This window comes from Sinocyclocheilus anshuiensis, unplaced genomic scaffold, assembly GCF_001515605.1.
Source record: "Sinocyclocheilus anshuiensis isolate Anshui unplaced genomic scaffold, SAMN03320099.WGS_v1.1 scaffold335, whole genome shotgun sequence".
Lineage (NCBI taxonomy): Eukaryota > Metazoa > Chordata > Actinopteri > Cypriniformes > Cyprinidae > Sinocyclocheilus > Sinocyclocheilus anshuiensis.
In genome coordinates this window covers 366878-394746 of record NW_015548239.1, presented here as the reverse complement: position 1 = coordinate 394746, position 27869 = coordinate 366878, and the positions used below count along the sequence as shown (strand labels likewise).

The 27869-nt window shown below is 36.6% G+C and overlaps 1 protein-coding gene across 3 annotated transcripts; it reads left to right on the top strand.

The window, feature by feature from the left end:
- Nucleotides 1–6232: 6232 nt before the first annotated feature.
- LOC107654841 (grainyhead-like protein 3 homolog) lies at nt 6233–24037 on the top strand. Of its 3 annotated transcripts, none has more exons than XM_016442110.1 (15): nt 6233–6370; nt 13340–13508; nt 13625–13683; nt 14307–14511; nt 14695–14777; nt 14969–15119; nt 15833–15944; nt 16367–16461; nt 17386–17544; nt 18683–18764; nt 19143–19276; nt 19994–20120; nt 20214–20299; nt 20413–20477; nt 22979–24037. In XM_016442110.1, the coding sequence occupies exons 1-15, from the start codon at nt 6354–6356 to the stop codon at nt 23094–23096; spliced, it is 1662 nt and encodes a 553-aa protein (XP_016297596.1). In that variant the 5' UTR covers nt 6233–6353; the 3' UTR covers nt 23097–24037. The 3 variants fall into 3 exon arrangements, with proteins under 3 accessions (XP_016297596.1, XP_016297597.1, XP_016297595.1); XM_016442111.1 differs by lacking the exon at nt 6233–6370 and adding an exon at nt 10055–10198 and having other exon boundaries at nt 13340–13499; XM_016442109.1 differs by lacking the exon at nt 6233–6370 and adding an exon at nt 10055–10198.
- The last annotated feature ends 3832 nt before the right edge of the window (nt 24038–27869 follow it).

Genomic DNA, 27869 nt, shown 5'->3' with positions numbered 1-27869 from the left:
TATATCTAGGTTACTGATAAAATGAGCAAATCTGTGACATTGATCATGTGATGTCAATGCAAAAAGAGTAAATACCAAATATTACAAAATTCTGGAATTCTTGTAATAAATGTTTTCATTTCATAATTTCACTCAAATGGTTATGCTAATAATTTGAAATAAATTACATATTATAATTATATTATTTATGCATTTATAAATAAATAAAAGGTGACATACAAGCATTTTCAGTCTGGACTCCACTGTGTATAAAAATTAAGGAAATATAAAGGATTTATAGAAAAATCAATATTTAATATGTAAAATTTGACAGAACTGTAAAAATAACTAACACGCAAATACAAACTATTATGCTTAATACAATACATCAACCTTTGTTTTATGTGTTTGTTCAGTGTTTTTCCAACGTGTTTGCCATTTTAGAATAATATTTTTCATATTTATTTATTAATTTATTTATCTTGGAATTAAAATGCTTCAAATTTTGATTGATTGACTGATTTTCTTTTTTCATTTTAATTTTAGTTAAAGTTTTAGTTTTTTTAAATATGTCTATTTAGTTTTATTATTTCAGTTTTAGATATTTTAGTTCATAAAGTTAAATTAAATGAAAGTGAGAAATGTTGCTTTGAAAACTAGCTGAAATAAAATAAGTTCTTTATTTTTGTGTTATATTATATTAAATTACACTCTATTTCTATTTCTGTTAATGTTATTTTATTTATTTATTAACAAAAGTATTATTAATAGAAAATAATATTTTATTAATGGTTGTTTTATATTATTAAGGTTTACTTTTATAACAAAAAAGTTTTTTTCTATGGTTTTAGTTTTTGTTTCGTATAATAACCCTGCTTTGTATTTGACATTAATTTTCACGGCTTAGAGATAAGTTGTTGATTTTGATTGGTATCTTTTATTTGTAGTAGATAATTGAGATAAAAAAATTTTTTTTTTTAATTTGATATAAATGGCAATGTATAATGCCAAAAAAAAGGCATAACATTTTTTAAAATGTTCTCTGTTCTTCTCTGCTCCAGTTAAAATTCATTAAATAGATCTGATTTTATTTTTCATTTTTACAAATGTAACAACATTAAGGATTTCAGTAGTTGTCTGAGCTCTATAACTGAATTCTGTTTTAATGAGCACATTTGTGCAAAAAGAGTTCAGACTTGTGATGAAAATGCATATCTTTTCACTCTCTTCCTCTCACTCTCTCTCTCCTGTGTGTCTTGCATTCTCTTTAACAAGACAGGACTTGTAGAGTGAAACTGGGTGAGATATTTTGTGTTGCACTCGTGAGAGGTGTGTGTGCTCTCTAAAGTTAGAACAAAAGTACTTGTAAATTTTATCTGAGTGGTAGGAGGTAGTGAGGGGATCATTTTCTCTGTGTGGGTAGATTTTAAGGACGCAGTATGTGTGTGTGTTTGTAGGGGGCACATGTGAATGTTATAGGAGGTGTTGAAGGCTAGCAGGGTGATGGTTTGGACATGTTTCCAAGGTTATTTACAATAAGCATGTGTGCTAGCGTTTGCATGCAGGGTCTCGACGTGTTTCGTTTCTATTGCTGTTCCCAATGTGGTAACAAATCCTGGAAAGCAGAGAAACCTCACAATCCCACGGGAACCTCTTAACCCATCCGGGGAAAGAATGAAAGGGAGAGAGAGGCAGATGCCTATCACACACGCTCTCTACCTCCCTCTTTCATTTGGTGTAATGAGGGATTGTTTCTTATTTATGCCAGTTTTGCTGCCAGTTCCCAGTGAGAATCCCACAGACCATCACAAAAGCTTAGCAAATATTATTCCTCCCCAGCTCTGCTGATAGAAATCAAACACACACAATAGCACAAACTTTACATGAGGCAATAATCTGACAGGAGAACAGTGTGTGTGTGTGTGTGAGTGCTGCTTTAAAACCTATCACTTTTTATGACTCTATATATAATTTATTTCAAAGGTGATGTCAAGAAATGACAAGATAAGTCAGATTTGGAAAATGAAACTTCTTCAAACTATGCTTCATCAAAACAGTTAAAACAATCACATTTCCTGATGTAAAGTTTTATTCATGGCCTTTATCAAGCTTAAAGTGAATTTTGTTAACTTAAACTTAACTTAAAGAGCATTTCTCTCTTTTCAAGAAGAAATTTCAGTTTTTATGTTATCAGTAAATTAAAGTTGAATACATTTTTTTATACCAGTTTGGTGTAATAAACATGCTCTCTCATAAAATACTTTGTAAAAAAAATATAATAATAATAAAAAATAAAAATAATAAAAAAATATATTTTCCATCATTTTTTTGGGAAAATCAATGTTTTGTGAATTGTTTTGTAAAATGCTTGGCATGCCAGTTTTTGAATTATATTACATGTATCTGTGCAATTTTCATTTAATGTTTATTAATTCCTAGGAAAAAGTACAAAGTAAAAAGTCCTTGATTTTAAAATTAGTAGACTAAAATAAAAATAAAAATTGGCAAATTTCGCATGTTAACACTTTTAAAAATTAGAAAAAGTACACAGTAAAATGTTTTAAAATGCTTTCTTTATTTAAAATGATCCTAAATGTTCCACTAATTGAATAATGACATAATGACAGATTTATTAATACCAGTTTCACAATATAGTTTTTTTTTTTTACGTAAAGGTACAAATCAGCATTGTGTCACATTTCTGCTCTTCTGTTACAGCATTTATGTGCAGACAAAATCCCAAGAAGGAAATATGAGACAATTGTATCTTGCAGGTATGTCAGTGTGTGTTTTCATACTGTGTCCTTCAGTTACGACACTCACAGTGTAGCCTGAGGAGAAATGTGAAGACGATTGTAGTGTGACTAAGAAACTTCAGATTTGGAGATTTGTGTGTGTGTGTGTGTGTGTGAATGAAACTAGGATTAGAACTGACCAATTAATATTAAAGGTCACGCCTCTACCACCTGTAATTTTACCATTACAATGTGTGTGTGTGTGTGTGTGTGTGTGTGTGTGTGTGTCCTGATCCCTCCTGAATGATTCAGAGTGATCTGGGCTTTTGAGCCTAAGTCATACATTTTAATCACATCTTGAGTAACATCTGGCAGTTTCATTGGGTCATACTGTGTTTGGACTAAGAGGAAGTTTGAATGTTCAGTCACAATTGAGCTCAATTGGCTCGTGTCTCTTCTCAAATACATCTCAAATGCTATCTTGTACATTTTAGACGAAATAGAACACAATTTCACCATAAGAACAACCTAAAATCAGATCAAAACAAAGTGTGATTTCACATTTGCATTACATGCACTTACTTAGAAGATAATTTATGCAACATAATACAAATGAGAATAATACGAGCAGAGGTGATTCAAGTAGTGCTATTGTACCAAATTTATAAGGTGCGTTTTTGTAGATTGTGATGGATTCTGTTGTTTGGGTGTCATTTATTTAATCATTCTTCTCATTTAATAGATTGATCAAGCAGTATTAGTATAAATATAGTGCTAGTGCAGATCAGTGTATGACAGATGCAGAGCATTGACAGGTCTGTGAAAACACTGGAACAGACTGTTTGACACTCTGATTTTGGTTATTATATTCAGCTCTGATGTTGAACGGCTCATATGGCAAATTAATCTCCGATGATGTGATGCTTAAATATCATACGGTCATACAACTTAGAAAATCTGGGATTCAAAATCTAATTTAAGCCTGCACCTCAAGAATCTTTTAGGATATTGTAACATTTAAAACAAATAAGAACACTGACATGAAGTGAATAAGATATATTTAAGATTGCAATATTTCTAGAGCTAATTATATAAGTACATTTGTGACATTGATGTGGCTCTTTGTACAGATCTTTGCATCATCTCAAATCATGCTGGACAACATGATTATCATGTGTATTCAATTAATAGATGCAAAATTAGAAGTATTTTCAATAGTGGACTTTTGGGCTTCACTTTATATTTTATTTCATCTATAGTAATCAGATGTAATTATGTGACATTCACAATATCCTGAGAAATGAGTATTTTAAATAATGGATAGGAATGTTCAATTTCATTCAGAAATGAATTTATTTTTAAAATGGATTTAAAGCTGTTAGGATTGAGACAACCTGAGAGCTTGCTGTTTTTGTCACACCTTTGGGGATTCTGGGATGGAAGAAACACAATAGAAACCATAAAAAAAAAAAACATTTCTTATATTCATTTCCCATCCATTTCTTTCTCTACATTTGCTTTCTCTTGCATGTACCTCAGCGATGGTGCGTTTACTCTGGTTTCTGAGTGTTCAGCATGGTTTCTAGGTGTGAAATGATCCCTTTAGAAAAGCTCCTTGCTCTAATGGTTCTTTCCCTTTACGTTCTCACTTCCAGCAGAACACGACGGCTCTCAACGAGGCTGTTCACACACTTGCTGCTCTCCGTCTGATATTAGATCCGCTCATATTATATCATAAGATCAGTGTAATTCCGTTCAGTCATATGATAATGACAGAGAAAAGATGCAGAGACTTGTTTATATGCATACAGGAACCAGAATGGCAATTTTTTTTATTTGAATATTTGATTGAACTCAATCATGAAGGGATAATAGAGATGAGAATGTATGCATTTTATTTTGAGATAAACTAATAGCACTATATAAAATCATGCCGAAATATGACATTAGAACAGAAATAAACACTGTATGTTCCTATATATATATGCTATTAGTGAGAAACTGACAGTTTTGCCAGACATAAAATGTGCAACATTTTAATACAAATATGGTATGTGTGATATGCACTGTATGTAGCGTAGTTGGTTTTAAACTGCAAATACAAAGTAATTACACCCTGTAACCACATATATGAAAATTGATGTATATGAAAATTGCATTTGTGTATAAGAGTATATGAAATTTGTGTATATGAGTATATGAAAATTGCATTTGTGTCCAGGAACTCACGCTCATTTACTGTAAACCACTACAGTGTTATCAGCATTCCTGACTTCCTTCCTTACTTCTTCTAATCTATTTCTTCTGCACATTTTTTTGGTTCAAATCCAAAATGCCCGAGGGGTCTGATGTGTGTGCGTGTGTGAAACTGTGTGGGTGTGTGTGTGAAGGCAGGACGCAGAGCGCGCACCTTTTGTGACACAATGCCAGATACCTTGAGGTCTTAACAAAACTCATATTAATAGACACACATAAACACAAGCATGTCTGCTATATATTCATGCACAGAGATGATAGGCAAAGACTGAAATACTGTGCATATGTTATCCTGCTAATTAACCTTTAAAAAAGTATAGAATAATACACTAAAACTATCACTATTTCCATTAATTAAGTAAAAAAAAACACAAAACTTAGAATAGAAAATATTTTTTAGAAATTTTAAAGGATCAAAAGGAAGCCTGTATCTGTTTGCATCAGTTACTGTCTGTGATGCAGATGCATATTTGATATATGATTCTGACAAGGCGGATTTTTTTCTGCAAATCATGCATGTATTCAGCTAACAGAGAACGTTTTGGCAAGGTTCTCTCAAAGTTATGAACATACATTCTTCAAGTAAATCAGTAGAAAAGTAGTGTTCACATAATGTTTCAAAAATATTAAATGGAATTGTTTTCTTACTGGCCACACAACCAAGGAAATATGTTTTGACAGATTCTTTTTTTTTTTTTTTTTGAGAAAAATAATATGAATATAATTTGCAACTTGCATTACAAATTAAGCATGATACACCTATAAACATATTTTAGAAAGCTTAGTATGGTATGTAATGGGAAAGTAATTAAATGCAGGTAAATATTTATTACTTCTTGTTTTATTGTTTTTCAAAATAATAAAAAAGTGGTGTAAAGCCATAAAAACCATGTGGCCAAACCCTCCTTTTTAATTCTGTTAGAGATTGAGAATGACACAACCTTTCATTTGCATGGTAAAACCTTGCTCTTTCACCAGTGCCTTTGGTTTCTGATCCCAAATAAGATGCATATCACACCTGTGGCTGGAGACTTTCAGTCTTTTATATGAGGTGTTAATGAGTTAGACCCCCCTCCCCCCCACCTAAACACATTCTCTCACACACACACATGCTGAAGTTTCTCTCCAGCACTGAGACAGTGAGGAAACACCTGTCCTATCACACACCTGTCTCAGGCTGGCAGCCAATCAGATCAAAGAAGCCAACCTGCTAGGTGAATAAATAGAGAGAGATTATGTGGTTACAAATCAAACCACTTAATTTATCAGGATACAAACACACATACACATTCAGCCAGACATACAAACACGGACAAACACATCTGAGAGAAGAGACAAGATTACAAACTAAGGATTTTATCATCACTGCCTGTCAGAGGAGTCATGACCAAGGAGACTGAGTAAGTGAATTTGATATTTATTTGCATTAATGTTGTAATGCTCTAGTTGGGGCTTTCTTTGCTTGGCTGTGTTGAACACAAATACCATTTTGTAACTAAAATTTCATGGCTATGATTGCTTTCCAAAAATCCTGAAAATTTTATTTTTTTTTTAGATTAAGGGTTTAACTTTATTATATATATTATTAGCCACTGTCCAGACATTCTCAAATGAGCTGTTAATGTAGGAGTAAAAAAAAAAATCCATCTCGTTTCATATGATTCATATGATTTTGTTGTGGGGTGTGTTACAGTTTGAAGTTTCACCGCTCAGAGCTGTCTGTTCCTCTTGAGTAATGTCTTTCTCCTCTTCTCCCACTCTCCCTCTGCTCATGTGTAAACTGGCCCCCACATGATTGAGTACATGAAGATAATTTCTGCTGAAAGTTGTGTGTGTGTGTGTGTGTGTGTGTGTGTGTGTCCTGATCCCTCCTGAATGATTCAGAGTGATCTGGGCTTTTGAGCCTAAGTCATACATTTTAATCACATCTTGAGTAACATCTGGCAGTTTCATTGGGTCATACTGTGTTTGGACTAAGAGGAAGTTTGAATGTTCAGTCACAATTGAGCTCAATTGGCTCGTGTCTCTTCTCAAATACATCTCAAATGCTATCTTGTACATTTTAGACGAAATAGAACACAATTTCACCATAAGAACAACCTAAAATCAGATCAAAACAAAGTGTGATTTCACATTTGCATTACATGCACTTACTTAGAAGATAATTTATGCAACATAATACAAATGAGAATAATACGAGCAGAGGTGATTCAAGTAGTGCTATTGTACCAAATTTATAAGGTGCGTTTTTGTAGATTGTGATGGATTCTGTTGTTTGGGTGTCATTTATTTAATCATTCTTCTCATTTAATAGATTGATCAAGCAGTATTAGTATAAATATAGTGCTAGTGCAGATCAGTGTATGACAGATGCAGAGCATTGACAGGTCTGTGAAAACACTGGAACAGACTGTTTGACACTCTGATTTTGGTTATTATATTCAGCTCTGATGTTGAACGGCTCATATGGCAAATTAATCTCCGATGATGTGATGCTTAAATATCATACGGTCATACAACTTAGAAAATCTGGGATTCAAAATCTAATTTAAGCCTGCACCTCAAGAATCTTTTAGGATATTGTAACATTTAAAACAAATAAGAACACTGACATGAAGTGAATAAGATATATTTAAGATTGCAATATTTCTAGAGCTAATTATATAAGTACATTTGTGACATTGATGTGGCTCTTTGTACAGATCTTTGCATCATCTCAAATCATGCTGGACAACATGATTATCATGTGTATTCAATTAATAGATGCAAAATTAGAAGTATTTTCAATAGTGGACTTTTGGGCTTCACTTTATATTTTATTTCATCTATAGTAATCAGATGTAATTATGTGACATTCACAATATCCTGAGAAATGAGTATTTTAAATAATGGATAGGAATGTTCAATTTCATTCAGAAATGAATTTATTTTTAAAATGGATTTAAAGCTGTTAGGATTGAGACAACCTGAGAGCTTGCTGTTTTTGTCACACCTTTGGGGATTCTGGGATGGAAGAAACACAATAGAAACCATAAAAAAAAAAAACATTTCTTATATTCATTTCCCATCCATTTCTTTCTCTACATTTGCTTTCTCTTGCATGTACCTCAGCGATGGTGCGTTTACTCTGGTTTCTGAGTGTTCAGCATGGTTTCTAGGTGTGAAATGATCCCTTTAGAAAAGCTCCTTGCTCTAATGGTTCTTTCCCTTTACGTTCTCACTTCCAGCAGAACACGACGGCTCTCAACGAGGCTGTTCACACACTTGCTGCTCTCCGTCTGATATTAGATCCGCTCATATTATATCATAAGATCAGTGTAATTCCGTTCAGTCATATGATAATGACAGAGAAAAGATGCAGAGACTTGTTTATATGCATACAGGAACCAGAATGGCAATTTTTTTTATTTGAATATTTGATTGAACTCAATCATGAAGGGATAATAGAGATGAGAATGTATGCATTTTATTTTGAGATAAACTAATAGCACTATATAAAATCATGCCGAAATATGACATTAGAACAGAAATAAACACTGTATGTTCCTATATATATATGCTATTAGTGAGAAACTGACAGTTTTGCCAGACATAAAATGTGCAACATTTTAATACAAATATGGTATGTGTGATATGCACTGTATGTAGCGTAGTTGGTTTTAAACTGCAAATACAAAGTAATTACACCCTGTAACCACATATATGAAAATTGATGTATATGAAAATTGCATTTGTGTATAAGAGTATATGAAATTTGTGTATATGAGTATATGAAAATTGCATTTGTGTCCAGGAACTCACGCTCATTTACTGTAAACCACTACAGTGTTATCAGCATTCCTGACTTCCTTCCTTACTTCTTCTAATCTATTTCTTCTGCACATTTTTTTGGTTCAAATCCAAAATGCCCGAGGGGTCTGATGTGTGTGCGTGTGTGAAACTGTGTGGGTGTGTGTGTGAAGGCAGGACGCAGAGCGCGCACCTTTTGTGACACAATGCCAGATACCTTGAGGTCTTAACAAAACTCATATTAATAGACACACATAAACACAAGCATGTCTGCTATATATTCATGCACAGAGATGATAGGCAAAGACTGAAATACTGTGCATATGTTATCCTGCTAATTAACCTTTAAAAAAGTATAGAATAATACACTAAAACTATCACTATTTCCATTAATTAAGTAAAAAAAAACACAAAACTTAGAATAGAAAATATTTTTTAGAAATTTTAAAGGATCAAAAGGAAGCCTGTATCTGTTTGCATCAGTTACTGTCTGTGATGCAGATGCATATTTGATATATGATTCTGACAAGGCGGATTTTTTTCTGCAAATCATGCATGTATTCAGCTAACAGAGAACGTTTTGGCAAGGTTCTCTCAAAGTTATGAACATACATTCTTCAAGTAAATCAGTAGAAAAGTAGTGTTCACATAATGTTTCAAAAATATTAAATGGAATTGTTTTCTTACTGGCCACACAACCAAGGAAATATGTTTTGACAGATTCTTTTTTTTTTTTTTTTTGAGAAAAATAATATGAATATAATTTGCAACTTGCATTACAAATTAAGCATGATACACCTATAAACATATTTTAGAAAGCTTAGTATGGTATGTAATGGGAAAGTAATTAAATGCAGGTAAATATTTATTACTTCTTGTTTTATTGTTTTTCAAAATAATAAAAAAGTGGTGTAAAGCCATAAAAACCATGTGGCCAAACCCTCCTTTTTAATTCTGTTAGAGATTGAGAATGACACAACCTTTCATTTGCATGGTAAAACCTTGCTCTTTCACCAGTGCCTTTGGTTTCTGATCCCAAATAAGATGCATATCACACCTGTGGCTGGAGACTTTCAGTCTTTTATATGAGGTGTTAATGAGTTAGACCCCCCTCCCCCCCACCTAAACACATTCTCTCACACACACACATGCTGAAGTTTCTCTCCAGCACTGAGACAGTGAGGAAACACCTGTCCTATCACACACCTGTCTCAGGCTGGCAGCCAATCAGATCAAAGAAGCCAACCTGCTAGGTGAATAAATAGAGAGAGATTATGTGGTTACAAATCAAACCACTTAATTTATCAGGATACAAACACACATACACATTCAGCCAGACATACAAACACGGACAAACACATCTGAGAGAAGAGACAAGATTACAAACTAAGGATTTTATCATCACTGCCTGTCAGAGGAGTCATGACCAAGGAGACTGAGTAAGTGAATTTGATATTTATTTGCATTAATGTTGTAATGCTCTAGTTGGGGCTTTCTTTGCTTGGCTGTGTTGAACACAAATACCATTTTGTAACTAAAATTTCATGGCTATGATTGCTTTCCAAAAATCCTGAAAATTTTATTTTTTTTTTAGATTAAGGGTTTAACTTTATTATATATATTATTAGCCACTGTCCAGACATTCTCAAATGAGCTGTTAATGTAGGAGTAAAAAAAAAAATCCATCTCGTTTCATATGATTCATATGATTTTGTTGTGGGGTGTGTTACAGTTTGAAGTTTCACCGCTCAGAGCTGTCTGTTCCTCTTGAGTAATGTCTTTCTCCTCTTCTCCCACTCTCCCTCTGCTCATGTGTAAACTGGCCCCCACATGATTGAGTACATGAAGATAATTTCTGCTGAAAGTTGACACCAGGACCCAAACACGCACACTCTGTCTCTTACAGCCTGGTGTAACTGTCCTAGGGGCCCGAGTGCACGAACACAGAAAATATTAGTCTTGTGCTAATCGTCGGGGTCAGTGTAAATATGCAGGTGCCTAGAATGATAAAATATGGGTATTTGATAGGGTTTTTCTTCATCTAGAAAAGTCTGCACAGTTTAAAGATAAATAAATAAACAGAAATTGCTCATTTATTTAGTGTGAGTACAGGTGCCTAAACAGCTCGGTTTGTATTTTAGCTTACCATACCAGACCACCTCATTGCTTATCCTAGTAGTTAGGGAAAGTCCTTTGAGAAGTTAGTGATCCTCTTCAAATCCTTGTCTTTTGTTTGTGATACTTGTGTTAAGATAAAATTAAGTTCCTTCACTTAGGCTTTGCTTCTGACCATTGATCCATTACAAGAGTTTCTGTCCTTAGGTGCACAGATGAAGGGCCCTATTTTAAAGGGGTCCTATTATGCTCTTTTACAAAGTCTTGATTTTGTTTTGGGGGTGTACTAGAGCAGGCTCTCATACTAGGTTGTTCAAAAAACACATTATTTTTCACATATTTTACATTATTACAACACCTTTCTCCCCAGTCTGGCATGAACGACTCGAATAGTTCCTGTATCAAATGAAGGCCCGCCTTCTGAAATACGAAATGTGCTGTGATTGGTTAGCTGGGCCAGTGTGTGTTGTGATTGGCAGCACTCGGCGACCTGGTCGGGAAATGTCATGCCCCTTACTAGGGATGGGCGATACCCCTTATTTTGTTTTCGATACGATACCGATATTTTTCAAGGCAGTATCGTCGATATCTATACCGATTCGATACTTCTGCACTAAACTTTTAAATTATGAAATGTATTAAATTATTAAATTACTAAGAGTAAAATGGGTAATGAAAACCACTTAACTTTATGTTTAAAACGCATTTTAACCCGTTTAATCCCACATTTCCCCAGACATGAAAATATCCAAATGATGCGTCATTAGTAACCCTTTGAAATAATCAAATATATATTTTTTTTTTTGGAAAAGTGTGTGAAAAATTTTATTTTATGGTCAGTCACAATTGTAACCGGTGGGATAATGTGTATAGCAACACTATGCGCCTGGTCGGGAAATGTCATGCCCCTTACCATAGCCGCCTGCTGCTAGCTTCAGTGTAAATATTGCGTCAATATCAAATCAATTTGAGCGCGATTTAAACCCGGATGTTGTAACCACTCTAAAGCCTGTGTTATACTTTCCGCGCGTACAATCCGGACTACTTGCAATTATACTACTGAAACTGTCCGCGGACGGGCTTCTTCACACAGCCTGCGCATGCGCAGTAGCCTACTGACAAATTACGAGACCTGGTTGAGCTACTGGACAAGTATGCGTGGTCACAAAAAATGGGAGGCAGGCGGATGCCCGCTCAGAGCCTCCGCGCACACTCTCTGATGCCGATTTTTACGTCATGCATACCCTAGCGGACTCGCGGACGCGGAAAGTATAACACAGGCTTAAGTCTGTCTGCCTTGGGAAAGTTAGCGTGTCTCCGACATAGTTTGCCTTCTCTAGTGCAGCTCAACCAGGTCTCGTCCCATTCGTCGATATTTGTGATATCACAAATCCCGGAAAATATGCGTTGTAGTCCAAACGAGTCGTTCGTTGTAGTTTTTGAAAAGTGATTTCTGTTAAATAAAATATCTCCTTTTGAAGAGGACTTTGAACTTTGCAGATCTTTTTTATGCTCAAACTGTAACATTACAGACTAACTAAAGTTGAAAAAGTGAAAAAGCATAATAGGACCCCTTTAACGATCTAAGCGCATGGTCTAAAGCGCACGGCGCGGCTGCACTCAGGGCATGTCCGAATCCACTTTTGCTAGTTTAATGACGGGAAAACGGTCGGTGCGCTCGGGCGCATGGTCTAAACGGGTTGTCCCTATTCTCTTAATGAGTAATGGGTGTTTTTTGGGCGTAACGTGCAATAAACCAACCAGAGTCTCATCTCCCATTTAAAAGCTAGTTGCGCTCGCGCCATGGCGGGTTCGCTATTTACATGACGGAATGTAATTTTTCATTTTTTAAAAATGGTTGTGTACTGCTGCGCGTCCCTGTGTGTGTAATATGCAAAATGTACGCGCGTTGTGCACCCGCCTATAGGCGCATATTACTAATGCTCTCTTTAAATAACAAAGAAAAAATATTGCGCCAGACTTTAGACCAGGTTTGAGTTGGTCTATGGCGCAGTCTATTTTCTGTTCCTCAAAATAGCAACGCGCCAACAATGCGCCTGAACACACCGCAAATGGGCGCAAATGCATTTGCTATTTAAACAATGCCGCGCATTGCGCCGGGTGTATGATAGAGCCCGAAAAGAGAAAGTCAGATTTACCACCGTTTCTTGACATTTAGTCTTTTTTTTTTTTGCTCGAAATGATGTGATTGTGGAAACTTTCTTGAGTATTATATAGTTTGAAGTCTGTATGAAGAGCATCAGCTCTTGCACCCTGGATTCGTTGAAGTATGAGATTTTGTCACTGAAAGTTTTACATGCACCAGAGGCAGATTTCTGTGGCATTTAAGCTGTTAATCATTTTGCCATACATCACGCTACCAATACATGCAAAGTCACATGTTGCAGTTCTTGAGAATGCTTGCTGTTTTATCTATGCTAATATCTCCTTCTACTTTCGCCTAGGGCTCTCATGGTAAAACAGAAGGAGAGTTTCAACTACTTACGCTATCCAGACAATTACATTATGGACTCTTGGCCTTGCATGGACAGCAGTGACCTCAGCAAGACTAAACCTAGACTGTCATCAGATGAAGAACTTGCAACTCTAAGTCTCCTCTATGAGGTCTGCAAGGTAACACACAAATATATATTTAAAAATAATATATAAAAAAAAAAGATTATTATTTCTTGGCATAATTTAATTTGTATTATATACATCAATTATATTAGAAATTTATTCTTTTTAAGACCCCAAAAGAGCAGAAGATGACAACATGTGCCCGGGAAAGCAGCATGTACATGGAGAGGTAAGTTTGACTATATACTTTTGACTACTTTTTATGATTTATGAATCAAAACGGTTTTATACTAAACATACAGTATAGAAGCATATATTGTATATATTGTATGTAGTATAAGAGAGAAGGTAAGATGAAAATATGTCACGACAGTAGGTTATCCAGATGTAAAATGTCACATTTTCTCCTTCTAGTATATTGGTAGGTTGAGTAATTTAGCTAAAGACTATCTGAGGTCAGAGCTGGTTCAGCTGTTAATCCTCTTCTTCAACCCATCCCAAAAAGACTGAGTCACTACACAGCACCCTTTTGTGCAAGTGAAAAATAGCTGCCTATAGAGCTTGCTAGTCTCCCTGATGTGCCGAGAAACTCAAACAGTGAGAAAAAAAAAAACCGGCGTTAGGTGGCAAACAGCTCCCGCCCAGTGTTTGGTTTTGCTTTTCATGCAAAGAAAGCTCCATAAACAATGCAGAGATTGAGCAAAGCTTTTATTGATTTAAACACTTTTTTCATCATTGTTTAGGCAGCTAACAGTTAACCCTGTGTGAATAGCATTAGTGATGGAGTACCATAAAAAAAATTATAATATGCAGCTAGAAGGGTCACAATTTGTACTGTCATTTATCTCTCAGGACAACGAATAGCTCTTCCCCTGAACTGGCCACGCTGGAGAACGCTCACATCATGAAGCTGCTTTCTGAAAGTTTTTCCCCCAGTCACTCAAAGCAAGCATTACAGAGCCCTGACAGCTACACCGGGGACAACTTGTACCCCCTTCTGCACCCAGCACAGAAATCATGGCCCTCTGACCAACCCTTTCTGGAGGTGACCCCAGAGGTTTGCAGAACATTTTAAAACACATTTAAAATATAAAATGTATTAATGTTATGTTTTTTTCCCTAGTTTCTGAGCCACACCAACAGATCCTAAAATATGCCACGAATGCCTAAAACAGGTGCTTTGATCTCTGTAATTATCATAAATTTCTGACACTTCTGTTTGTTGTCTTCAAAAAAACAGCCTCTTGCCTACAGCACGTTTGTGGGACAGACAAGCCCTGTATACTCAGAGTCCTACTCCAACTCGCCGCCAGACAGATACAAGTGAGACAGGCTTCTAAACTGTCTGAGCCTTTTCAAATCAGCCATTTTTTTTCCTTCACATTCTTCTTCCTATATAAAGCATAACTGTTTCATTTGGTGATTTTTATGCAAGCTATAAAAAGCAATCGATATTAGTATGTAAAATACGGAGTAATGCCATTGCTTAAAATTCATTTGACTATTTTTCACAGAAATGACTTCCAGTTTGTTCTTGGTGCCCCAAAAACTTCCCAGCACAAGACAACAGAAATACCCATGGTGTACCTCAATAAGGGACAGTTTTACCCCATCACTCTGCAGGGAGTGGACAGCACTGCTGGGGTGTCATCCAGCAAAGTGAAAGTAAGTTGTACTTTCAGACATAAATAATGGAAATTTATTCTTGCCATATAACATGTTTGTTCTAAGTAACCTGTTCCAAAGAGAAAGAGTTATTAGTTATTTAGGCATCGTTTAAAAAAGTGTGTAACCATGTCGTGCAACAGCAAAGAAGCTTTGGGGGAAGTTTCCTAAAACTTCCAAACTCATGTGCCCTTGCATATTCTAGGTGTGACAGATTGGCTGTTTTGTTAAAGCATACACTGCCACGGTCAGTGACAAAGCAAAGAGAAAGGGTATTAGTGTGGTGACATACAACATCGCTTGGTAAACGACAAAAAGACTAGCATTTGTCCCGCAGGGAGTCACCACTCTCTAAAAAAAAACCCCCACAAAGTAACAGGTTCTAATAATGCTCCTTTTTCTTCCTCCCTCTCTCTCTCTCTCTCTCTCTCTCTCTCTCCAGCAAAGAAGCTTTGGAGGAAGTTTCCTAAAACTTCCAAACTCATATGCCCTTGCATATTCTAGGTGTGACAGATTGGCTGTTTTGTAAGCGCATACACTGCTATGGTCAGTGACAAAGCAAAGAGAAAGAGCATTAGTGTGGTGACATACAACATCGCTTGGTAAACGACAAAAAGACCTACAGGGAGTCCTACAGGCAGTCACTACTCTCTAAAAAACACAAAGTAACAGGTTCTGATAATGCTCCTTTTTTCTTCCTTTATTTCTCTCAGACGGTGATCATGGCTGTGTTTGAGAATGACAAGAGTCCTGAGATGCAGCTGAAGTACTGGAACCACTGGCATGCTCGACAGCCTACCGTTAAACAGAGAGTCATTGATATCGGTACGTTTCCTCACTATCACTCTACCTGCAAAAAAACACTCTACACTGCAAAAATAATTTCCATAATCAAGATTCTATTTGGTCTATTTCTAAACATCTAAATTCCCTGATAGGGAAGATTTTAAGACATATTTTCAAAGAATATATGTAACTTTTTTGAAATTTTTTTTTATAGCTTACCTCACTGGCAAATAATTTTTATTTTCATTTTAAGCATAACCATCAGGTATATTAACATGATTGTAAATAATTAGTTCTGGAAAATAAGACAATACGGATTAAGAAAATGAAGAATGTTTTTATTATATACCGGTAACTGGCTCCACCCATAATTAGATTTAAAGTAAGATGTCATTTGGTTTTGATTGAGTGTTTAATTTCATACAATTTATATGAATAAATTCTTCTATATTTACTATCAGCTGACTACAAGGAAGTTTTCAGTGGAGTGAGTAACGTAGAAGAGGTGGCTTTCAACGCACTGTCCTTTATCTGGAACACCAGTGAAGAAGCAAAGGTACAAGCACATACACAGATCCACCTGTCACTTGTTTTTGTTAAGTGGGGTTGAAAGGAGGATCATTTAGAGGAGTGTCAGTGAGCAGTGGTATCTACGGTATGTGGCCTCCTCAGGCACCTGTCATCATAGGGAATAAAAAAGAAAGAAAGAGGGAGGGAAAGAAGTAGGGAAGGAGAGAAAGAGAAATAGGGCATTTCAGCATGCCCCCAGGGTAGTGATGGGTGGGACAACGAAACTCCGAGCAGGTGGAGCAGAGACACAGAGCAAGAATACAATCCCTGTAACGCACTTTTATTGATTCAATAAAATATCAGCAACAGCAATGTTACAAGAGAAATTAAAAGTTAAATATTAAATATTAATATTTTAGCTAATAATCGGAATAAACAATTCTTCCACCAAGTAATATAATTCATTAGTCTAGCATCTAACAATGTTTGGTTGCCAAGCAATGTAGCAACAATGCATTTTAAAAATCAAAATTTTAATTTAAATATTCCAACTGTTAATTGTTATTCAACCTTGTTGTGCCAAATGAATCAGCAGCTATGAGGAACTAGGAAGAAATGTTTGGAAATCAGCACCTGTTCACTCATTTATTCATTAATCATCATTATTTAGGTGATTGTTTTTTTTTATTGTTGTTTTACCTCCAGTTCCAACATGTTGAATCTCGCCATGTTGTTCTCCATATGGACACTCCTTTTCTTTGGAAATGAATTGGAATTATTGAACAATCATTTGCATATGACACATCTAACGTGTCTCATCCCTGACCATTCGTTTTGTTTGAGACTTTTCAGTGATTTTTTTTTTCTCTGTATGAAATGTACTACTGTGTCATCTAGTTAAATAACAAATCCAGCTTCCTGTTTTACAAAGTGCTTTCTTGAGATTTCATGTATCTGTTGTGTTTTGCAGGTGCACATTGGCATCAATTCTCTGAGCACTGACTTCTCCTCGCAGAAGGGGGTTAAAGGTCTTCCTCTGAATCTTCAGGTCGACACATATGATTTCAGCTCAGGGAACAACCGTCTCATTCACAGAGCTGTTTGTCAGGTCAAGATCTTCTGCGATAAGGTGAGCCAGTGCCCCAAAAAAAAGGATATATATAAAAACAAAATCCATCTTAAAATATATATCTTCAATAAATATTTAAATAAATATATATTTTAAATTTATAAAAATATTTGTATTTATAATAATATAATTCTATTTTATTATCTTTATAAATTAGTTTAAAGAAGCAAAACCCAAAAGAGAATCTTATAACAGCATGAAAAGATGCACACATGCATTTCAAGGCTTAATTAAATGTAAAACTTGGATCAGAAACATTAAGTTTAATTATCAGGGTGTGCATTGGATCTCTATCGTTTATTTGGCTCATCTTGGACTGCGTCATAAACTGTTAAACAAAACATAGTCCTGAGTCACTGTTACCATGACCTACAAAGTTATTTACTTAAAGTGGCATATGTCTGAACTCCGATCTTTTACTGGCACATTTTCAATTACGTGATAACTTGTTTTCACTGAAGCAGAAAAAAATAGACACTGAAGTATTTGTGCGGTTTTTTTTTTCCTTTCAGTCTCTCTCTTTCAGTGTCTCTCACCTTTACTCTCTCTGGTACCTCTATCTTCTGATTCCTATTGATCCCTTCTATTGAGCTGATCAGATAAAGGTCACCAGACCACCTTATCTCTCTCATCTCCTTAAAGCCCGTTTGTGTGTTCCACAGTGGCCATAGTTATTAGCTGTTTGACAGTGTGTGGGGGAAATGTATGATGGGAAGATTAGATTTGGCACACGTCTGACTGGTTTAGCAGCAGCAGGTGAACTGAGTACATTACTGCATTGCTGTGGTTTCTCTAGCTGGATCAAATGCATATTTACTACACAGCTGGCATGTAAACTAGATATGATCTCTGAGTTGTTTACAAGAATGGTTTTCAAAAGACAAATGTTATAAAACATAGAGGAAGAAATGATATTAAAAAATAAAAATAACTTAAAATATTAAAACGTAAAATATTTGATTATTTCTCTTACATAAAAAACAGAATGCCAAGCCATCTGTGCAGTTACAGTGTTTTAAGAGTTCTTTTGTATTGTTAATTATTGGTTAATTAAGTGTTTTGTAAGCTGTTCTAATATGCCAGAGCAGTTTGTAACTGCTCAGATTCTAAATGTTTTATTGTCCTTGAATGCTTGCAGGGGGCAGAAAGGAAGATGAGAGACGAGGAGAGGAAGAGAAGCAAGAGGAGGACCAAGAATGTTGCAGACTCCAGCAATAATAGTGAGTGCTGTCAGTCATGTAATTACAGCCTGAGACTGTCAGAGAACACCCATTACCACCCTACCAAAGCATAAAGAAAATACGGTTCATATCCTCCCCGTTTGGTGTCCATGTTCTGACCCAACAAGCCACTGAAAAGCTCAGCTAAACGGCTACTTAGGATTTCCTCCTAATTTGGCACAAGCCAAAACCAAAACAAACTTTTAAGCACATATTTTCAATGACGTGTAAAAGTGGGCTTTCAAACTCAAATTACCTGCGGGCCCCTAGCCAAACTGTGTTTTCCACCAGGGTCTAGTTTTCGTTAGTCATGCCTTACTGAAACATTTTCTTTTATTGCTTTGAATGTTCTATTAAAGCTGTTTTTCTTCTCCTCAGGTTGTAAACAGGCCCTAGTTTCCAGCTCTTTTGGAAAGGACTCTACCTACTTTAAAACTCTAGACGATCACGTCACACAACCGGTTTTATTCATCCCAGAGATGCACTTCAGCACGATGCAGCGCTGTGGCCTGGTACGTCTGTCTTTCACACAGACACACACATACACACACGCACTTCTTTATATCCTATGCGGCTTACCCATAGCATTGTTGAGTCATGTTCACCAACACCCTGAGGGCTGACAGTATGGGAGCGAGTGAGGAAAAGTGTGGGAAAAAAATGCAGTGGGAAAGAAGTGGGCTTGGAAAAGAATAGGAGAAAGTGATCTCGAGATCAGACATGCTAACTGGTGCGCTCCTGAGTTTACATGACAGTGAGCGAAACTCACCTGAGGAGGGGACGGCCATGCTGACTGACACCGGGATTACCCCGTGGGAGCTGAAACACACGCACACACACTTCTTCTGAGGGTGTTGAAGAGATGCTTTTCAGCTGTGTTTACACAGCCTAAGTGAGGAGAGATGGAGGGTGTTCCGACAGGCCTTTTTCCCACAGTCCAGACTAGCGCAATTCTCACTTGTTAGATTTCGACATCATTTCATAACATTAGTCTTTTGGCCTTTTTACATGTAGTCACAGCCCATAACAGTGACTTTAGCATATTAGTGAAGGATTAGGAAGTCATGTGATCATCCTACGTTTTTTCTGCATTGTCGCACCTCTTAGTGATCAAGATGTCACTGTGATAAAGTTGCTATCATCATAATCATCAGCGTGCAAACACGCAAGAGACAGGAGACCAAGCGACATTTTAACAACCTTGATTTTATCTGTTTGTTATTGTCCAGGTGCCCCCTGTTAGCCTGGAGGAAAGCGACAGAACATCACTGAAACGTACCAACTGCTATGCAGACGGCGGCGACCAGGTCCGCTCCCCGCCGAGCAAACAAGCCCGCCGAGATGAGCAACAGAGAGGTATGGAAGAGATGCAGTAACCTGGGAACATATCGATTTGCGCTACAAACCCGCCACAGTGTTTTAATGGTAGATTCTTTATTTTGTTCTTAGTTCTTCTGTACGTCAGGCGAGAGACTGAGGAAGTATTCGATGCCCTTATGTTGAACACGCCAACCCTCAAGGGCCTGAGAGAGGCGGTGAGTTTTTCAACGTCTCTCTTTCCGTTACACATATTTGTGAAGATCTCATCTCGAACCTTGAGAGGAACTGTAACTAAGATGTGACTCATGTCCCCTTTCTGCCTTCTCAGATTTCAGAAAAGTACGGTATGCAAGAAGACACCATTGGGAAAATCTTCAAGAAGTGCAAAAGAGGGTGAGTGAGATATATTTCCAAGCTAAATTCAATTGGGCAAAAACGTTTGGGGACTGTTGCAAACTGTGATTACGAACACGGATAGAGGGATGTCGAAATGTTCTTTCATGGAGGATGAACGGCTGTTAAACCCTTTTCTTATAATCTGAGCTCCATCTCAACAAGCTGCCAGGAAGCAAAGTCGACAGACCGGGTTGACTGGAGATCTATAGTGTTTGGAATGTGATGATTGCTGCTCCCCTTCAAAAAAAAAGGGTGATTTTAAAAGCAAAACAAAAGAAGGAAGACAAGATGATTTCAACATAGGTAGACTCGTCTGACTGTGCTGTATGTTTTTTGTGGTTTATGAAGCTCAGGTAGAAACAGTAGAGATGATGGTTCTGATAGGAAGGCAGCACTGGTTGTGTAAGAGACACTACGTGCAATCTAATGAAGCCGGGCTCTGAAAACACCATTTATCTCTATGGTTGGTGATCACCCATGGCACCATGTAGACATTGGCGCTTACCTGTTCGCTCATCCATTTCAGAACATGTGTGGGACTAACTCCCCTCAGTGCATCATAAAGTATAAGGCTTTAAAGTAAAGCATATAATTGTGTGAACATGTTTCACAGCCCACTGAAGCGTTTGACCTACATAGGACCTACATGTCCAGGACTCTATTGAAGGTGTTTTATCTTAATCATCCTAGCCTAGAGCTGTGTAACTTGGAGCTCAACTTTCCCCAGGCCGTTAGCTGATGATATGGCTGAGGGATAGGGACAGGTTGGGCCACATTCTCGCTCATTCTCTCGCCCCAATCTTCAATCAGACTCCCTCCACCCTCAGGGCTGGGAGAGCTGGCATGACCTCGCTGTTAGTCTGTCATACACCCGCACACCATATACATGTTGGCTGGCAGAGACGACTGTTGTGCCAAATAATTGTTTGCGTAAGTCATGAGATAAGGATTTGTGTTTTTAAGGATCTAAATCAGGGTCTGCCCTTAGGGAAGGACTGATCAATGCTTTAGAAGATTGTAGAGGAATGCTTAAAGGGTTAGTTCACCCCAAAATTAAAATTCTGTCATTAATTACTCACCCTCATGTCGTTCCAAACCCGTAAAACCTTCGTTCATCTTCGGAACACAAATTAAGATATTTTTGATGAAATGTGAGAGCTCTCAGACCCTGCATAGACGGCAACACAACTGAAATGTTCCCAGGTCCAGAAAAGTAGTAAGGACATCGGTAAAACAGTCCATGTGACATCAGTGGCTCAACCTCAGTTTTGCGAAGCTATGAGAATACTTTGTGAGCGCAAAGAAAACAAAAATATCATAATTTTTTCAACAATTCTTCTCCCCCGAGTTACGTCTTCCGCCATTTTGGAGAGTATCACAATGCATACGCACGCTTTCACCCAAGCGTAAACAACGCTGATTACGCAGATTACATTCATGCGCACGTGCGCTTACTCCCCCGAACGTAAACAACGCTGATTACGACGATTACGCTCTTGGGTACTCTCCAAAATGGTGGGAGACGTAACTCAGGGGAGAAGAATTGTTAAATAAATTGTTGTTTTTGTTTTCTTTGAGCTCAAAGTATTCTCGAAGCTTCGCAAAACTGAAGTTGAGCCACTGATGTCACATGGACTGTTTTACCGTTGTCCTTACTACGTTTCTGGACTTGGGAACATTACAGTTGCGTTGCTGTCTATGCAGGGTCTGAGAGCGCTCACATTTCATCAAAAATATCTTAATTTGTGTTCCAAAGATGAACGGAGGTCTTACGGGTTTGGAACGACATGAGGGTGAGTAATTAATGACAGAATTTTCATTTTGGGGTGAACTAACCCTTTAAGGTTTATTTCAGATAGGGCACAGTTCATCTGTATATCATTCAGTGTCACTCAACAGCTCAACACAGTCATAATAACTAAAATAAGTAATTGTGTAATTCACAAATGACAATGACCAGGTGTCGAATTAAAGCAGTATGGTTTTTGTGCAGATGAGAAGTAACTTTAGAGATAATCTTTAACTTTGGAGTTTGTATGTGTTTGGTTCTATAGATACGTGATATAATGGTACTTATAATGTTTTGGTGTTTAAAATATACCTAATTTTGCATGCTCATTTCCCATACTTTTACACTTACATTACCTTTGCTGTAATCTTATGCACACTTAAAATTAATGTTTAATAATAATGTAAAAATGTTTCTTTAATAATATTTAAAAATATTTCATCTTTCATCTTTAATATTTAAAAATCTTTAGCAAATCTCAAAATGAATATCAATTTTTCATACAGTACATTATAATGTTGTGATGCCTAAACTTACTTATATAATTTAAAATGCTTTTAATATTTAGTTTTATTTTTAATTTATTAAAATAGCTTCATTTTTATATCGCCAATTTTTTGGTTATCAGCGCAATGTGTAAATATAAAGTATGGGCCAGAATTTTAACAAGAATTTCTATAACTTATTCTCTTTTTCTTACCATCAACAGGATCTTTGTGAACATGGATGATAACATCATCGAACATTACAGCAACCACTCTGCCTTCCTCATCGAGATCACTGAAGTCATGATCAACCACTTCCAGATCACACTTATGGAGCTATAAATGACATGATCAACTAGTGACACTACACCTGGTGCTGCTGGCAGCTTCTTTCTGCTCTTTTGATCCAAAAGCATGACTATGAACCAGATTCTGCAGTGCCAGAACCGTGGCTATATAAACAGCTCACCTGCCAGCTCACATTTTCAGTTTTAGCAAGACAAATCAATAATGAACCGTGTAAATACAGTTTTCCACTTTTGTACCTTTTTTAATTATTTTATCTACAATAATTTTATAACGAGCAATTATGATCAACAAGGTACATTTTCTGTAAATATAAATTGTAAATAGACATAATTATCATAATGTTGTGTGTTGACATGATTTTAAAAGAATTATATGTTATTATTTCAAAGATAAACTTACCTTTTTTGATGCTGCCTCTTTGCTGCTTATAATAGGCCCATCATTTCTAGGACAGGATCTGAGGCGTTTGTATCGCTTTATGCTCTGATGGTGGTTTGCATGTTTATTAATCTTGCCGCGTGTTAGGCTACTTCAGCATACTTCCAGTCAGGGTGCGGTGACTTTCAGCCTTTTAGTTTCACATATGAAACGCTCCACAAACACACATGATTGTTTGAGACCTTTAAGTCGCACATTTCCACCCCTAAAGAGCCGCGTATCTGTCAGTGTTTCGATCACCACATTTTGAAAACTGGCTCCACACATTTCCAATCTGTGTGGCTGTAACGGTTGTCAGGACAACCGGCCCTTTTATCCTCCGACATTTAAAAGTTCGGACGAACCACTGCAATATCGAACTTACCCAAATATCTGATTAAATAACGGTGACTTTTCATTTTGTGGATTTTGCTTCACAAAACTTTACATTTCAAATGCTTTGTATTGCTTTCAAACAATATTGATGTATTAAAGCTGTGTTTTCCTTTTTTTACTGCCTCTGTTTTTATATGGAAAATAAAATCCAAAATCTATAACATTAAGTGTTTTGTCGTTGGAAGACATTTCCTTGCTGAAATCATAGCTACCGCTGTTAAACTGTGTGGGTCGCAATTACATCACACACAAACAAACATACAGCGCAGCCTGTGTTCTGATACAAGCACTTGACTCTTATGAATCTTTTAACGAATTGCCTCAATGACAAAAGAGTTATGTTTAAATCAGTCTGATGAATCCTTCATTGAATAAACACACGGAAACCGTCAGAGCCGCTACTGAACATGACACATCGAATTGATTCCGTGTCAATGGGTCATAGCATAGGCTGCTCTTTCTGTACACAAGAAAGCAAAAAAATATAGTTTGTTTATAATTAGCGTAATTTAATTTTGTCTCTTGACTATAAATGGCACAATCTCATCTCAAAATCTCCTATGGTTGTAATTTCATTTGAATATCAGAGATATTTAGAGATTTAGTTGGTCAAAACAGTTTTACACCTAATTTGCCTGATTTTGTGCCTCTGGAAAATAGTGATCTATGACATTGTATTATGTTGAATATCAGAAGTTTCAGTGTCTATTTGTTTTGATTTGTGGATTTGTGGACACATTGATGTTTGTAAATTTTTGGAGTAAAAAAAAACTGCTTTTTGAGTCAGAATGACCCAAGTGGCATGTTAGGGTTAGGGCCTATTGTTTAGGGTTGGGGTTACTCAGTGTTAGGGCCTATTATTTAAAAAAAAAAAACTTATTATAATTCATGGAGTTATTATTTAATAATTTAATGAGTTAGATGCATTTAAGACATCTTCGATATGTACTTCAACCTATAGGCTAATTGAGTGAAATCAGTCAATTTTAATTTATAGTGTATTTATTACCTTTTAGATATTGCTATATTTTCAAATAAATTTACCTTTCAGATGCATCTCTTTTATTGGGATTCTGCTTTGTCACTGGTTATATACGTTAATTATACAACTAAGCTGTCAAAAACAACATTTAATACAATAGTTGATCTAGTATTTTACTTAAATGTAAATAAATATGGCAAAAGGCATCCAATCAAAAGGCATTTATTCTGTCTTCTTGTCTTGTAGGTGACCATTTTACCCCACATTTTGTGCTATGACATCTAAATTAGCAAATTAGCATCACCATCATGCCCATGCTAAACTTAAATCTAGATATGTTACAATTTAAACGTAAATGCACATTTTTCTTAAGAGGTCATCTCACCCTATACTTCACAGACATGTCTTTGTTCACATTTTTCCTCATGTTTACCATAAGCCTTGTGGTAATGCAATGAAATCAGTACGCCTAATCAATGTAAGTATATGGACAAGGACAATAAAATAAAATATATTAATATTTTATTAAAAAAAAAAAACTAGCTAAAAGAACAAATGCACTTTTTCTTCTATAATACTAAATACAAAAATCTTGTTCAGTGTGTTACCATCACCACAGGACCTTTATTTACATTTAGGTTTTATATTCATAATAAAGATCAAGGAGTATCAAAGACATAAGGAGTATCTACATGTGTGTTCAGGAGTTAGTATATTTGTGCAGCTAATGTTTGGAGGTCAAAGCTCATGTACATCTACTGATTGACATATTTCTTTTGGGATTTAATAAATATGTATGTGTCTATATGGCCAAGATTAATACATATGGTTATGATAGTAGGCTGGCTTTTAAAATGCATCTTCTTTTTCTTTCATCAGATCGCCTGGTTCAGCAGACAGTCTGCATATTACAGTCAACACACGTCAGACTTGCTGTTTGTTCTGTGTATGTGTGTGTCAGTTTGAAAGAAGGACGGCGGGTGTATCGAAAGCCTCATACACAAGACTAGTGAGAATCAGAGAGTGAGGGATAGAGAAAAGACAGAAAGCAGAAGAATCCATCTCAGACTTAACAAAGAGAACAGCTGAATGATCATTCATTCTTCTGCAGAGAGGTGAGTGTATGACATCTCTGTTATGTGTGATTCAATTAGTGAAGCAGATGACTGTTTATGGGTGAATGCAAAATCCAGGTCAGGAGAGCAGGTCAATGCATCTTGCATCTTTGCTTTTTGTCTGTGGGGTCTGTTGTGGCTAGTTTGCATATGCCTCATCCTGTTGATCCTTCTCAAGATGGAATGAGCTTTTTATCTTTTGTGTTTTTAAATCGGAAAAAACAAAGCTTGACTGACTGCTGTGGTTCCGCTCACACTGTCATGCTGTTTTTCCAGATATTTAATAACTAGTGTGGTTTGAAGACAAGGCTGTCACAGTGTGAGCAGCCACATTTTGTTGGTGTGGCAAATTCTGTTGTTTTAATTAATGTACAGGTGCCAGTGCACCCTTTTAAATGTTTGTTTTTGGGTTGCCATGCAACAAAAGTGACTGGAACAGGAAATTTGTGATGATAGACTTGACATTAAGAGCATGCAGTGATTGACCAAACTGTTGAAATGTACACCCACACCCCTCTCACAGATACCTTTGAAGGTGATGTTGTCAAGAGTCCGGTTAACAACCAATGAGATTATGAAAATACTCCACAGACTTGTTAAAAAATATTGGGTGTCTGTGTTGTGCTGCCGTGTGTTTTGAGTTTGAGCTCCGTCAAGTTAATTCTTTGTCGTCTAATGTTTTTTTCTTAAAATCAATTTTATACACCATCATTTTCGTTTCTATAACGTGTGAATATATCCCCTATCGTATTCTACAACAAAAACAATCAGAGCGCCTTGTTATCACTAGTTCTATTTTTGACTTCCCGAGTCCGCTATTAGCATATAGCCCGCTAGCATCGCCAGCGTGGTTGCCGCTAATCTCGCTTACATTACTAATACACTATTCACTGTTACTTGCTTTAATGGCGGATGTGTGTCTACCTTTGAGTGCAGGCGAGGACACGTTCGAGCTGGAGGCCGTGGAGAAGCAGATCCGTGACCTGGTGGCGAAGCAGACCCAGCTGAGAGCGCGGAGAGCCGCGTTGGAAACATCCCAGGCTGACGCTCACAAGTCCGAGACTTGATTGCAAAGATACTATTTAAACTGAGCTGGATGTTGACATCACTGAATTCAATGATGAACTGTCTTTAACTGAAAAATTAGTGTTTACTATTGTCATTTTGCATTATTGACACTATTTTCCTAATTAATGCTGTTCAGTTGCTTTGACACAATCTGTATTGTTAAAAGCGCTATATAAATAAAGGTGACTTGACTTGACTTGACTTGTGAGGGTTCATGCATTAAAAATAGCTGCTTTTTATAGCATCACATAATTTGCAGAGTCTCTTTTGTCCTTGTCTCATGGAACAGACATCAGCTCGCTCTCTCAGCTCCCAGACGTCTGGCTTCCTGTCTAAGTATATATCCGTAAGACTGTTTCAAAATGTATCCTGTTCACACTATCAGCGACAACACAACCACACATTTGCATCAGAAAATTATGTTCAGAGACTAGCACCTGTGGCTGATAGTGCTAGAACCATTTCAGATGTAACACAAAAGATGCAACCGAAGGATCGTCCAGGTTACTGTCTCTTAGCAACAGTGGGCCATTTACCTCCACTGTGCTGGTTGCCAGGACTGACGATGTTTCTTAGAGCTCAAAAGAGAGAGTCATCGGCTAACAAGACATTCATATACGCACTCTTTCTCTTTTAGATCTAACAGACTGTGAAACCAGGAATGTACTTCTGCCAACAGGTGTCTGAGGGGATTTAAATGAAAGAATCTTCTGTAATCTGATGCGAGTAGATCAAGTATAACTGAAATTGTATTCTTTTCACCAGGTCTTTGCCAGATGGTTTCTAGCTTAGCATCATCCTGAAGAGCTGCACATCTACAAAGACGTG